Here is a 14,733-nt window from a genome sequence, read left to right on the forward strand (position 1 = left end):
GAAGTCAATGCAGGGAAGCCAAAATAGGTGTGATGTGTAAGGATTGTTTTGTTTTGGAGAAAAGTCTAGCTGCTGAATTTTGAATAATTTGGAACTTACGTGTAGCTCCATTGTTTAGGCGGGTGAACAAGGCATTACAGCAATCAAGGCGGGAGGATATAAGAGCATGTGTGATTTTCTCTGTTACTGAAGGACGGAAGTGACCTACATTTGGGGATATGCCACAGTATAGTGTGAACAGAACACGTCCCAATACTGATCCTTGTGGTATTCCATGTTTTGACTGAGGAGTTCTTGAGGAAAATCAGCAGAGACAAAAAGTTTCCTGTTGTTTATATGTAAAAACAAAACACTGCAGAGCGATTAAAGTAATACCCGCCCACTGTTTAAGTCTCCCTATGAGAATAGAATGGTCAGCGTTGTCAAATGCTACAACATTAACACAGAACATGCACAGGAATCTGCAGCCACCATTAAGTCATTTGTGACTCTTGAACATGTCTATTAACTCATTGTAGAAGGTGAAATACCTTTAGGCTATTAATGAAGTTCCATCAAAAAAACTAGCTAACTAACTGAAAAAAGGAGCACTGTGTTTAACTCCTTTACATGAAATGGCATAATCTGCTTCTCTGTGTCCACTTTGCAAGCAATGGCTTTCTGTGTGATGCTGATGTTGGTTGTGGTCATTAGGTTGATAGTCCTCTGAGGTGTAAGTGTTTAAAGTATGTATGCTTACATTTTTCTGACTAACAGAAATCCTACAAAAATGTAGGTGGCTCTCCATTAGTTTTATTTTGTTGTATTTTTTCCTCAGTTAAAGCTGTCTATGACGTGAGATTGAGATTGTGATTGTGTGAGTTTACGAATGTGTGCTTGTGTTCATGTTTGCGTGTTTGTTTGTCAGCTGATGGAGTCTGACCATGGATAAGGAAGTTGACCCTGACGATGAAAATGTCAACCTCGTCTTGGCTCAGGAATCCTCAGAACTGCTCCACATCATTAGCAGTCAGTCACCAGCGATCATAATGGAGCTATGTCAAATGATGCCGAGTGATGCTAGATGGAACATCAACCTGGCTCCCACAACAGAACAAATCAAAGCCATGTTGGAGTACTTCAGGGTGGCCAACGCTACAGATTGCCGCAGCTTTCTCCAGAGCATGTGTATGTTGTGCGAGAACATCCCCATGCACCTGGAGTCAAGGCTCATGTCAATAGCTGGATATGCAAATAGTGAGTACAAAATGATGTTATTTTGACAAGTAATGCTTGAGTGGTTAAGTGGCTTCAGTGCAGTCATTATGTTTAGTTTCATTCAAGGTTTAGGGAAAAGATAGCTTAGTGTTTTAAGGACAGTCCATTCAAGAGAGAAATGATGTCAAATAAAACTTAATGTGTATGTGTAGTAAAGGATAACTTAACAAAAATGACAGGTAACACTTCAGATTACGGCCTGCAACATAGTGATTTCAGGCAGGGTATGAGATTGCTGCTTGTTCTCGCAATATTTCAGCAGAGCTTTGGAAAGCTGAGCTAAATGGTAAACAAACATGGCACCACACCGGTAAGGTAAGACAACACGTTTACATTTCATTTTCTATATGTTCTCCGACATTTATCCTAACGATATGAGGCGGTCTTTGTGGAAAAAAAGCTTGTTTAGTGGACTAACTTTGCACTTGAAGGTTGCCCGTTCACTTACGTTTTAACAGGTCTGACGCTACTATGTGCCCTGGCTGTATCTAGGCTAACGGCTAACATGCTAACTATTATTTTTATGTCGCTAGTCACTTGAAACAAATTTAGGACGATAGGAGACAGGTTGAAATAAACCGAAATTTCCCTTTAATTAACTACTTTGTACCTATTTTATTACTATCACAGGGTTCTGTATGAGCATACAGTGGGGCCAAAATCTGGACGTTCCAGGGAAGATGGGGTGACAACCTCTGCATCACTTTATAAATCTGATGTGATTTTATTTCAAAATGACCGTATTACTATAGAAAGAGACAAACTACAGTGTTACTGTATAATTTTAGGGTGCTTAAGATGACCATGGGGTTAATCTGTGTGTCTACATGGGAGCAGAGGTCCAGGGGACAGTGTATGGTCATGGATACTATCGGCCTCTGAAGACTCTCAAGAGTCTCAGCTGTTGTTCACCCCACTGCTGGTTTATGGCTCTGCTTGCCATCATCATAGACAATTCACCCACCTTAGATATCACTCACTTGTTGTTGTTGTTGTTGTTGTTGTGTAACAGTATAATACTGTCAGTGGCCCTTGTAGCTCACCTGATAGAGCACACTAGGTAAGGATGAGTCTTTACAGTAGCAGCCCAGGTTTGATTCCAGCCTATAGGCTTTTGCTGAATGTCATCCCCTCTTTCTCCACCCTGTCTCTCCTGTCTCTCTCTCCAAGATACAAGTGCTTTAGATTACAGCCTGCATTCCCTGTAACTAAATGTAACAAGGGGGCAGTCACAGGGGTCAACATGTGGTTACAGAGAAACACACGTGTGTGACATCTAGGCTAGGTGAACTCTGTCCTCCTACGGCAGGCAGGGCCACAAGGCCATAAACCAACATCCAGTAATGAAATGAGGTGGTGAGGTGACTGGAAGCTCAGACAGTCCCCTGAAGCTGACAGTATCCATGACAATACACTGTCCCCTGAGACTTCAGGTTTACTTGTTCTGAAGTAAAAGCTCAGTTTTGTGGTCAGACTGTAGCCTGTAATAGTAGTAGGACTGATACCCAGTAGTAAAATAATAACTACAATATAAATTCTCGCTAAATTCCTCCCAAAATCCAGATTATTGCTCAGTAGGTCGAATAGTATAGTAGAATAGGTCATCAGTAATTAAGAAAGAACAACAGAATGAGTTTTTTATAAGATTCCAAATTGTTATTCCATAACTTCACTTCTTGTTCCCCAGTACCTGCATATATGTGTTGGTACATATTTTACTTGGACACCGTTTAATGCATGGCTTCATTTCTCTCTAGGCGTTAAAACAAAAGAGCGTTATGGAAAGCGCCTCCTATTGCATCATTGATTGCAAGTGCAACCCCACATTGCCCTAAGTAATTCACTAGCATTGCATTTACAGTGTTAGTCTTTATTTCACAATTAACAAATTAATCTAATCAGTCTAATCAGAATCCTGTTTACTTTTGGAATATGTAATCCATCTGTGCATAGTCACTCATTTGAATGAGGTACTCTGATGATTATTTAAACATTGTGGTTACCGCACCTGGCCAGCCATCTACTGTTAAACCATAGGCGTAGTGTGCTCTCATTAAATTGTGACTTCAGCACAGTACTGAATCACAAATGGTTGTTTGCTGAGTTGGGCAAACACAATATGGAGTGGAAAAACAAACAAAAAACTGTCTGTGAGCTGACCTAGCAAACAGTATAATTTTTTGTTTGCTGTTTGCTCAGCTGATGCTATAGAGCCAGTGTCTCAGCCAGTTATCAGTTGTGCTGTCTGTGCAAGCATGAACAAATATATTCAGTGGCCTATGTACAGTATGACTATTTGTGTGTATGTATGTATGCATGCATGTATATGCAAAGAGAATTATACATTTTGTTTGTGCCTGGCTGCACTGGCATACATAAATACTTAAACAGGCTCCAGGTGTTTTCTATTGATTCATACACATCTTGTCATACATCCAGTGATTTAAAAGGCAACATTTTATAGTGTAAATTGTATGCTGCCATCTTTTCCAAACAAACTCAGGTATTGTTGACTTTGTTCTGCTGTTGTGTATCTGCATATTTAGCACACCCAGAATAGCTCCATAATTGAAATGTGGCTCATCCGGAAAAATACATAAACGACATACAATATAAGGCAAGTGACCCTGGGGTCTGTTTTTAGGTGAAACGTGTGTCTGTACTTCTGTACGGATTAAGTGCGTCACAATAGATGAGCCCTCTTGACAAACTAAAGTAGAAAAGTGAAAGTGAAAGACAGCTGCGGTGAGAAACAGCAACACTCAGCATAACTTCAGTAATTCTTATGACTTTTTTTCCCTTTGGTAATCCCCGGCATTCCCCTTGAAGTTTTTGTAGATGATGTATAAACTGAAAGTGAGAGCCTAAGAATAGGATGCAACATATGCAAGCTTCTTGATGACATTATTCTTTTTGGATATTTTTCAGCATTCCCTGGTATTTTTTATTCACTGTATGATTTGTTTGTGTTTTTTTTTTCACTGCAGATATTTTTGAAAATTCCAGCCCCAGTTTAACGGATGGGAAGTTGACATTGCCGCCTTCAGAGCAGCAGCCTATCAAACGTCCACGGATTGGTAGAGCATACACACAATGCATCAGTGTTGTTACACTGCAGCCACAAACTGACGTGGCAAAGGCCATTCACTGGTTAAAGTCCAAAACTAGATACCGTGTGGCAGAGTCAGCCTTACTGCCAATGTACTGGCAATTGCAGTATGTACTTATATATATATAAAAAACATTCTTATATGCGATAAAAGCATTTTCATTAAAGAAAGTTGTCCTCATACTGTAGCTGTAAAACTGCTAACATGACATGTCAAAAATAACACAAGATCTTTTGTTTCTCTTTGTAATGTGAAACTTTAAAAGATTTAATGTTAGTAAAATTTTCTCAGAGATGAGAAAAGCACTTTTTGTGTTTGAAATTTTCCATGTAAAGTATATGACACTAAATCACGTCATGAGGTATATGAAAGAAAGCAGAGAGTAAAAAACAACAACAACAAAACACAACCCTGTGACATACTATCCTTAATCCCTGGACATAAAACACTTTGACAGAGTTATTAGTAAGTGTTGCTTCCTACCAACATCAGGCCATAACTATAAAAGTCAAAGTAAAATTTAAAAGTGAAAGCAAGTGATGGCTCCATTCCACAGTAATGTGTTAACTGTGGGAGTAAACCAGGCATCTTAACTATCCCTCTTTTACAGAGGATCATATTACCAGGCTTAACCAGTTCTCATGTTTAATTGTGCTGAACCAAAACCAGCTTACTTGAATGACCAAGAGCCAACTCCCTGTGCATGAACTGTAAATACCAGGCACCTGATTTAGTTTTTAGTACTTTGTAAGTGTTTTGGATTTCATGAGTAATTTTATTTGGCAGACACACACAGACCTTTTCAAACCAAATAATCGGGTTCTTGTATTGTGACTTTTTTGAATGGTCAGTGTTCTTAAATGTTCTTAAAATGTGGTGTGTTCACATATGAACAGGAATTTGTCTGTTGAGACTGAAGTTAAATATGAATTAATAAATAAATAAGGAACAATCTGGCCCTGTGGGATGCGGCATATTATATTATAAAATTAAGGCTGCTGGGTTTTTTGTGTGTGTATTGCAACTTTGCACCTCCTCAAGGAGAACAATTTTCTCTGCATAGAAACTAATCTCTAGAAATAATGTGTTTATAATTTTACATTCTACACAGATCACTGGGAGCAGTACATTGCTGCAGTGGTGAGTTTACTGCAAAGGAGGTGGGAAATACTCAGTGAGCACCTGGTGAGGGAGGTCCAGCTGGAGAATGTGTGGGTCAGCCTAAGGACATCGAACAGAGGCAGGGACAGGCCTGATCAAACCCCTGGCCCAGCAGACAAAGGGGGCAGAACACCTGGTTAGCATGATTTCCTTTTCCTGCCTTTGTATATCAAGAATATGCTGAATTTACTTGCAAATCTAATCTTCAAGTTAAAATGTTTTACAATATACATCAGTGTGGTACATGTAGGCAAGAAAAAAACTGACATTTAATGAGTTAAAAAAAAATCAAACTTGAAAAGCAGTGCATCTCCTATGATGGGATTTGGCCATACAGACAGTACACTATCCTTCTAATGCGTGCTTAAAATCTTGACTCCATTAACTAAACATTTTTATTCCACCAAACTCAGAGCCTGATGGAGATTTTGGGTCTACGGATTCCAGAGTGACATTGGAAACCTTCCTCCAAGGATGTGCAGGGAAGGTGACAGTTCTCGTTGGCCAGGCTGGATCTGGAAAAACTCTGCTAATGTCTTGCTTAGGACAGCAGTGGGCACGTGGACTAGTACGTTTACCCTTTTGTCTTCATTCAATCATTTAAAAAAAAAAAAAATCATCACTATAAGGGATGTTCTGCGCTAATTGGGATTGGTGTCAGGGCTGATCGAACTATTATTATCAAGAAGAAGACAAGGCAAAGAATCAGCTACTCAGAAACATTAGATGTTTTCTAAATGACGCCAAACTTTCAAAAATGTGACCTGACCTTTGAGTAAATAAGAAAAGTACACAAGTTTCAAACTTCTTGAATGTGTTGGGATCTGCACATTTTTTATTTGTGCAATCCAAATCTTTGAGTCATATAACACATTAGGCAAAAACTCACCTGAAAACTATCTAACACACAGCTTTTTGAGCAAGTGAACTATGGAGTCAGCACAAACAAACCCTTAGCAGCTTCCAGTTCCACTTCAAGGGGAACTCCACCATCACTGTTTGTTTGCAGGTCTTGGGAATTACATGTGAAGAAAGTTGTATGAGTCCTTTTTGTGTCTCCAGAGGGAGCTGTGTGAAATCTGAATTACCTCGAGTGATGTCCCAGGCATCTAAAGGCTGTCTAAGGGCTTAACATACTCTAACATGGTTTTACAACTAAAAGGATTTATGTACACATCAGCATTTTAGCACTGTATCAGATATTATCACCATCCATACTGACATGCCTGAAAACACATATCACATGACCGGACATGCACATACCAATGTAAACAGGAAGCAGACTGTCTACTCAGCAGTTGGTTGCTTCGTTACAGAAAATGCTATGCTAACTAAGACCAGAGATTTTATTTTGCTTGGGCTGACAAAGAGGTGGAACTGTTAATGAAAGCAACACTTGAGTATAAGGCAGTGAAAAACAGATTGGAAGTGGTTACAAAGCAAATACAGCGACTTACTAGAGTGGTACCAGGAGCATTAATGTTATCCATCACCAGAGGAAGCTATGGCAATGGAAATGGAGTACCCACTTAAGACTGCTATATAATAAAGGTATGCAGGTCTAGCTATAATGTTTTGACGACACATCGTGACTGAAAAGCCTCTTTCGTGAAGCAAACGTGAGTGTCTGCCTCATCATTTAAAAAAAAAAAAAAAAAAAAAAGACTTAGTTTCAGCCCGTCCAGAATCAAATGCAACCCACGGATTCTCAAACTAAAACGGGGTCTGCAGCATTTTCAATTTTTAGGAGTTTCAAAATGCTGCAGTATGGACGCTAGGCATAAATGTAACAAAATATAAAGGTGTTAGCGTGGATGTAGCCTAAATCATTTCTGTCACAGTAAAAAACACATAAAGGTTCCCCATATTAAGTTTCACTTAAACTTAACTGAGTTTATAAACTTAACTTAAAGGGGCAAAAAGCGAAATCGTTTCACTGCTAGGTTTGCTGTTGTGCACTGCCTGTAGACCAAAACAAAGTGTGTCATGAGTCACACCTCCCTCTACCTCTGCTCTCCACCCCCACCCCCCCACTCGCCTTGTCTAAACTTAGTTTAGCAGTTAGCGATGTCTTTCACTCACTCTCGGTCTCTGCTGTGTTTAGCTATTCCCCTGCCTACTTCAATGATGATGGTACCTGTAATAAATGTAATATACAATACTTGCTGAGATGGAGGCGAGGCTCAGTGACTAGAAGAGCTGGTAGAAGCGCTCCATAGCTGTAAGTTAATCCAGTAGCCGGTGGCAGCCGACTCGGCTAGAGCCATCGCCGGATCCCAGCTAGTGCTAACACCGGGAAGTAATGCTAACGTTCCTCCTCTTCTCCGTGAGTGAGAGCGATGTTTTAGCCTGGCTACATTTACAATGCTAATTACAAATGTTAGGTGGGCTGCCGGGCTACTCACCTAACACAACCGTAACACTTGACCCATTGCTGGGACCGAGCTGCTAATAACTCAAGCTCCAGACATTAACCCATGCTACGATTGTAACATTAAATTTAATTGAATCGACATAGCGACATGTGCCTAACGTTACTCTAACACTAATTAAAACAGACATTTGACTTTATGTTGTTACTTAACGTTACCTGTCCAGGAGAAGAAGAGCTAGCTCCGAGTCAGATTGTAGCCCCTTTAGCTCTCGCAGTGCTCTCCACCTTGGAAATGCAAGGCCAATGTTAATCCGGGTTCTGTCACTTTCTTTATCTGACAACTTCTTCGCCAACGACCGTTGTTTCTTTAGAGGTAATGTCGGATCCTGGTCGTCTTCAGGTGGACGTTTCGTTCCGCTCCCCGCCATTTCGCTTTGAAAATACGCGCTGCCATTGCTCACTGGCTGTAGCCTTTTATAGGGAGGGAGGGCCAAGGGCTCTGAGAGGAGGAAAGAGGCGGCGATTCACATGAACGTACATGAACGCGCAGCCAGACCGGCTTGTGAACAATGGGCTGGAGATCAACACAAAGAGAGGGTGTGTGAGGTCATGCTATACTCCAGATGAAATTACACCTCTGGTTTTGACATAGCGATTTTTTAATTCCTTCAATCTAGAAATGATGAATTTCGCTTATTGCTCCTTTAAGCTTACTACAGATTAAGACTAAGGCTTTATTCATTTCAGATCAACGTTTAATATGAAATGTTTTCAATACTTGTCTTGGATCAGGGTCAGGATAAAAACATGATTTTACAAGAGCATTCTGCCAATTTAGCATTTCACTCCCTCCAACATTGTCAGTCATATGATTGACAGGTTTTTAAAGGATAAAACAAACAAAAAACAAGCAGACAACCAAACAAAAAAACTTGGCACCGATATTACCCAAAGTGCAGCTGATCCCCAACAGTTCAGTGGAAGATTCAAGTGTTATGCTTGCAGTGGCTAATGCAGACTTGAGCTGTTCCTTTGATACTTGGTTTATTCTCTCAGTTTGTTTTTATTTTGTTCTCTCATTGTTTGTATCCTCTTCACTCTCGTATCATCCAGGGTTCTGTCCCTTCATCCTACCTGTTTGTCCTGCTAGAGTTTCGTCAGCTCAACATATTGTCCCATCCTCTCTCAGTGTCTGAGCTGCTATTTCGACACTACCTCCCTCCAAAAGGGGGCGACGATGAAAAGGTATGCATATATATATATATATATATGTATATATGTCCTTTATATTCAACTATCTTGTGCAATTTTTCAGTACAATGCTACACACAATGTGTGTATTATCATATCTATTTAATGCAGTCATCCATGATCTGTATTAAGGCCCTTTCAGACACAAGACAAAATGAAACCACTGCACTCTCAAACCTGTTATTTCCAATGGCTTGCACCGTGCCATCCTGCTATTTTTATTTTATCTTATTTGTGTTTTTGTCATGTTTCTTTCATCTTGTTAATTTTTTAGTCATCACTGAATCACTTTTTATCTTTCCTTTTTAATCAATAAAGTGTATCTTATCTTTGTTCAACAGTAGTACAGTCAGAGGACTTGTGTAGAGAGACTTTAGAGAATAAAGGGTTTATGATATTGCCGCTCAACATGTCCACCAGTCAGATGTTGTATTTTAAACCATTTTTTAAAAAGGCAATTGACATTGAACAAAGTTACTAGTATAACGAGGTGAACTAATACGATGTCCTTTGTTATTCTTACATTCCTCATATATTCTGTGTTCTGAGCAGAGAGCCATTGTGGACTACCTCCTTTCCAATCCAGAGCAAACCTGTTGGGTGCTGGATGGCTATGATGAGTTTCATAGCAAACTCACCAGACAAGAGCTGCAGAGAGAGCTATTGGACCCAGAAAAGCCTCTGCCTGTTGCAGATCTCATCTCAGCACTGTTAAATCGTCAGCTTCTACCAGGATGTACTGTGGTGGTCACCTGTCGAGCACGCAATGTCATTGATTTGGAGGGCATGTCAGATAAAGTAGGGCAGCTGCTGGGGTGGGACCACCACGAGATCAAGGAGTATGTGGACAACTTCTTTCGAGTCAAAGGTGATGTCATGCATTCTTTTATATTTACATTGCGGTATTTGTTATTCTGCAGAGAAAAAGTGTCATGATTCAGTGTGGGAGGGTGGCAACAAGAGAAAGACCCAAATGCAATTTAAGGCAGTAGGATAATTTCAATGGTTTATTCATGAAACATAGCTTACAGGCAGGCAAACAAACAGGTAGTCTGTACCAAACTGGGAGGGCAGTAGAGCAGGCAAGGCAGTATAAGGCAGACAGATAACAGAAGCTTAAAAGCAATGACTGAAAACTACATTGCAATTTTGATAATTTGACAGAGTAACAAAGAATCTGGGCTGGAATATAGAGAGTAGCTGATGAGGTGGACAGGGAAGGCCAGATGCAGGAAGTTAGAAAAGAAGATGGGTAGGTTGTCAGGTAATGGGGAAAGACCAAAGGCACCTGGTGGATGGATGGAAAAAGGCAGATGAAGGTCAGTTACTTTTGATTTGGAGGGGGTGGGGGTCTGGAGCCAATCTTAGCTGACATTGCTGACAGGTCATCAGTCAATCACAGGGCTGACACTTGATACAGCCAACCATTCGTGCTCACATTTACACCTTCGAGCAATTTTGGGTCACCAGTTAAACTGACTTACGTGTCTTTGGATTGTGGAAAACTGAAGGACCTGGACAAGGACCTGTAAGGTGACAAGTGCTAACCACTGCATCCCCGTGCCTCCATTAGTTTTACATACTGTATACAACTTGCTTAGTTGTTTGGTTGGCTGTTGTTATTTGGGTAACTTGGTTGTGGTCAACAGTAACTACAGAAAATTGCTTAATAACATTATTTTTAAGTCCCTTTAAAACATAGTTACATTAAGGGAGAATACAAACTTCACTTGTCATCAGGAGTATGATGTGACTGATGAAAACAGTTTTAAAAATATGTTGTGTTGCTTTCTAAAGTTTGAGAAAATAACCTATGATGATGTCATTAGGGAGACTTTAAATTATTAAGTTGCATTATGGGACGTTTAGCTCCCAGTGTACTTGGAGCTCTAACCAAGATTGTATTAAATAGTGGACATAGCCACTGTGATGTCATCTGTTGGTTAGTGGATTCCTGTTTTAAAGCCTTGAGTTTGGCATTTTGGCTGTCACCATCTTGGATTTTTGGAGCCAGAAGTGACCACATTTAGATGGGAAGGTGAAGGTAACCCTAATAATAGCTGCTAGCTTTGTTAGCATGATGCATTTACCGCTATTGTTTATTTTGATAATGCAAATGCTAATATTCGCTACCGAAAAAAAAAAAAAAAAACAGGCTTACAACCAATAAAACAAAATGTATTTACCAGAAAAAATGAATATCTGCTGACCAAGACACTCGTAGGTTACCAAAATGTTACAGTTAACTTTTAATGCACTGTTAATACACTTAAACAGGGACAGCTACTGCACTTTGTAAATCTGGGGTTACGCCAGATTTGCGTTATCCAATAATATGCAGTGTTGGTAAGGTTGCTTTTAAAATGTAAAAGATTAAAGATTACTAGTTATCCTGTTAAAAAAGTAAAGAGTAATGTAACCATTTTAATTACATTATCAACATAATGTAACTTAAATTTGATTACTTTTCATTCTAACATCCTTTAAACTGCAAAAAAAGCTGATGTTTGGAAATAGGCTGTGGCATAAGAGGGCATAACTGCATGGCAAAAAGATTCAACACAACAGGATGAATGCTACACTGTACTTATAAACTTTTTACCGAGAAAAAAAAAACAAAACTGTATTTGGATGTAAACCCTTTGTAATCACCAACATTTTGATTAGTTACTGTGATTTAAATACATGTTTTTTCTCAGTAACAGATTACAATTTCATCTGTTTACATCTAACTAGTTACTTCCCAATACTGATAATACGCTACCTTAAAGTGATAGTTCAGGTTTTTGGACATGAAGTTGTCAGTAGTTTCACACAACTTCATGTCCAAAAACCTGAACTATCACTTTAATAACATTTAAACGTATGAGTTACACTAAAATTCATCCTCTGTACAGTTGTAATGAATAGGGAAAGGAGCTATAGAGACTCACAACTGTTATTAGAAGTACTGCAGTTTTTAGCAGTAATGTGTTGACTTTATTTTTCAGCCCCATAGGTTGCCGCTTGGCTTGAACCATATTAGGAATTACAAGATCAAATTGTGGAAATGTTGGGTGTATATGTGAACAGGGTACCCGCGGATCCTTGAAAAGTCTAAAAAAGTCTTAAATTCATGTATCTAAAAGTAAGGCCTGAAAATGTCTTAAATTCATTAGAAATGTCTTAAATTGGTCTTACATTCATTACTCAAAGGTCTTAAAATTGTTGCAGAAGGAATATTTAATCTGACTTTCTTTCTTTTTTTTATTCTCGCGGCACTTTTCTGTGTGTGTCCATGCGCCGTCCAATAATGGCGCATGCTGGCGGTAGCACATACACAATGAATGGGTTCGTCGGCGGAGGTCTGCGCTTTGTGCGCTCTGTGTGAAAAGGGCTTAACGGCGCGTGCTGGCCACCTGGCACTCAATATGCTGCTGTAGTGGTTTGTTTTCCAGACATGTGAGTACCTTTGAGCAGTGAATGTTACTATTTATGACTTTTTACTTGCCGGCAGTGATTTGTTTTCCGCATAGCTCTACGTGCGAGCATTTTACTCGCATTTGCGACTAAAAATAGTTTTGTGCCAGCAAAATAAATCATTCAGCACACAGTGCGAGTCCAGCTTTCAACCAGCAGCAGAAACGAACAGGGTGCGTGCTGTGGCCGTGCTGCCTGCTCTCTCCAGTTTTACACCAGGCTCGGCTCCTTTCAAAGACTCCTTGTGAAGCACTCCTCCGGAGTTTTTTCGGACCTAATTATAAGGAGAATAGAATATATTGTCTACTGTTGTACAGGAGCATTTATAGACTGAGCTGAGTAGTGATGCGCGGGTCGACCCGTAACCCACGGGACCCGCAAATGGACCTGCGGGTTGGGCAGCAGTGATCGTCTGTTAAATCGGTCTGTAAATGATATTTTGACATTATTATTATTATAATCTATTAATCTATAATCTATTACTGTCATGGCATCCGAAGGTACTGATGCGTTGAGCAGGTGACAGTCCGCGGTCGTTTTCAAAACACACTTGTGTCACACACTCCAAAAGAAACTTGTTGAAACTTTAAACAATTTATTGTACAAAACGGGGGAAAGAAACGTTGACAAAAACGGTTTCATAATTCATATTAAATTCAAAACATAACGAAAAAACAGCTACAAGTTAGAAAGAATAGTGATAAAGTGGTAAAACTTGGCATTGATCCACAGCCTCAGACGGATGCACTCAAGCGTGCCGTGCGCACAAGCTCAGTTGGTAGGCGATACTATATTTTCACATTTTCAACAATGCAAGTTAAAAGTTTTGATTTTTACTGATAACCTACAAAAAGACTACATTTAGCACAAAAAAAAAATTTAAAAAATAAGTAAATAAAAAAACGAATATCGAATACCAAATTTTGGTAACACTTTACAATAAGGTACACAAAATTAAAGTAGTTACTGAGGAACTAATGAGTAACTAATGAGGAACTAATGAGTAGTTACTGAGGAACTACGGTACACAAAATTAGAGTAGTTACTGATGAACTAACGAGGAACTAATGAGTAACTAATGAGGAACGAATGAGTAACTAATGAGGAACTAATGAGGAACAAATGAGTAGTTACTGAGGAACTAAGCTACACAAAATTAGAGTAGTTACTGGGGAACTAATGAGGAACTAATGAGTAGTTACTGAGGAACTACGGTACACAAAATTAGAGTAGTTACTGATGAACTAATGAGGAACTAATGAGTAGTTACTGAGGAACTACGGTACACAAAATTAGAGTAGTTACTGATGAACTATTGAGGAACTAATGAGTAACTAATGAGGAACTAATGAGGAACAAATGAGTAGTTACTGAGGAACTAAGCTACACAAAATAAGAGTAGTTACTGAGGAACGAATGAGGAACGAATGATGAACTAATGAGTAGTCAATGAGGAACTAAGGTACATAAAATTAGAGTAGTTACTGAGGGACTAATGAGGAACTAATGATGAACTAACTATTAGTTAATGGTCAGTTCTTCATTAACTCATGATCAAATTTCAGAGGAGTAGTTAATGAGGAACTAACTATTAGTTAATGGTCAGTTCTTCAGTAACCCCTGATCAAATTTCAGAGGAGTAGCTACTGAGGAACTAATGAGGAACTAACTATTGGTTAATGGTCAGTTCTTCATTAACTCATGATCAAATTTCACAGAGGGGTTAATCACGACTTAATAATTAGTGAACTAGTTACTTCATCAGTGCAGAATCATTACTCAATAACCCATCCATTAGTTAACCTTTTTATGTCCTAAAGTAAAGTGACACATAATAAGTAGTCTTTCATTACATTATCATCATCTTTACAATTAGTTCATTAACAAATAAAATCACAGACAGCAGGATTCTTGAGAAGAGTTTAATTAATTATTTTCAGACCACATACACATTAATATGACCATCCATGTTATTCTGTACAAGGTGCTGACACACCAAACCGACATCAAAGAACTAGCGGCAACAAAAGCCAACTGTTGCATCGTCTACGTCGCCTCACGTCACCCTGTGTCAGTTGCATTTGAACACACCACAAAGACTACACCCAACGCTTGAAACTG

At 39.2% G+C, this 14,733-nt stretch overlaps 1 protein-coding gene across 3 annotated transcripts in view; it reads left to right on the forward strand.

Moving 5' to 3' along the window:
• The window catches only part of nlrc5 (NLR family, CARD domain containing 5), a 58,831-nt gene that overhangs the window by 1,075 nt on the left and 43,023 nt on the right, over nucleotides 1-14,733 (forward strand). For all 3 annotated transcript variants that reach the window (XM_033635812.2, XM_078168211.1, XM_078168210.1), the window contains exons 2-7: nucleotides 908-1,236; nucleotides 4,245-4,334; nucleotides 5,479-5,664; nucleotides 5,942-6,096; nucleotides 9,016-9,147; nucleotides 9,706-10,021. In XM_033635812.2, the coding sequence (XP_033491703.2) occupies nucleotides 924-1,236; nucleotides 4,245-4,334; nucleotides 5,479-5,664; nucleotides 5,942-6,096; nucleotides 9,016-9,147; nucleotides 9,706-10,021 (1,192 nt within the window). In that variant the 5' untranslated portion in view covers nucleotides 908-923. The remainder of the gene's footprint in view (nucleotides 1-907; nucleotides 1,237-4,244; nucleotides 4,335-5,478; nucleotides 5,665-5,941; nucleotides 6,097-9,015; nucleotides 9,148-9,705; nucleotides 10,022-14,733) is intronic.

This window comes from Epinephelus lanceolatus, chromosome 5, assembly GCF_041903045.1.
Source record: "Epinephelus lanceolatus isolate andai-2023 chromosome 5, ASM4190304v1, whole genome shotgun sequence".
Lineage (NCBI taxonomy): Eukaryota > Metazoa > Chordata > Actinopteri > Perciformes > Serranidae > Epinephelus > Epinephelus lanceolatus.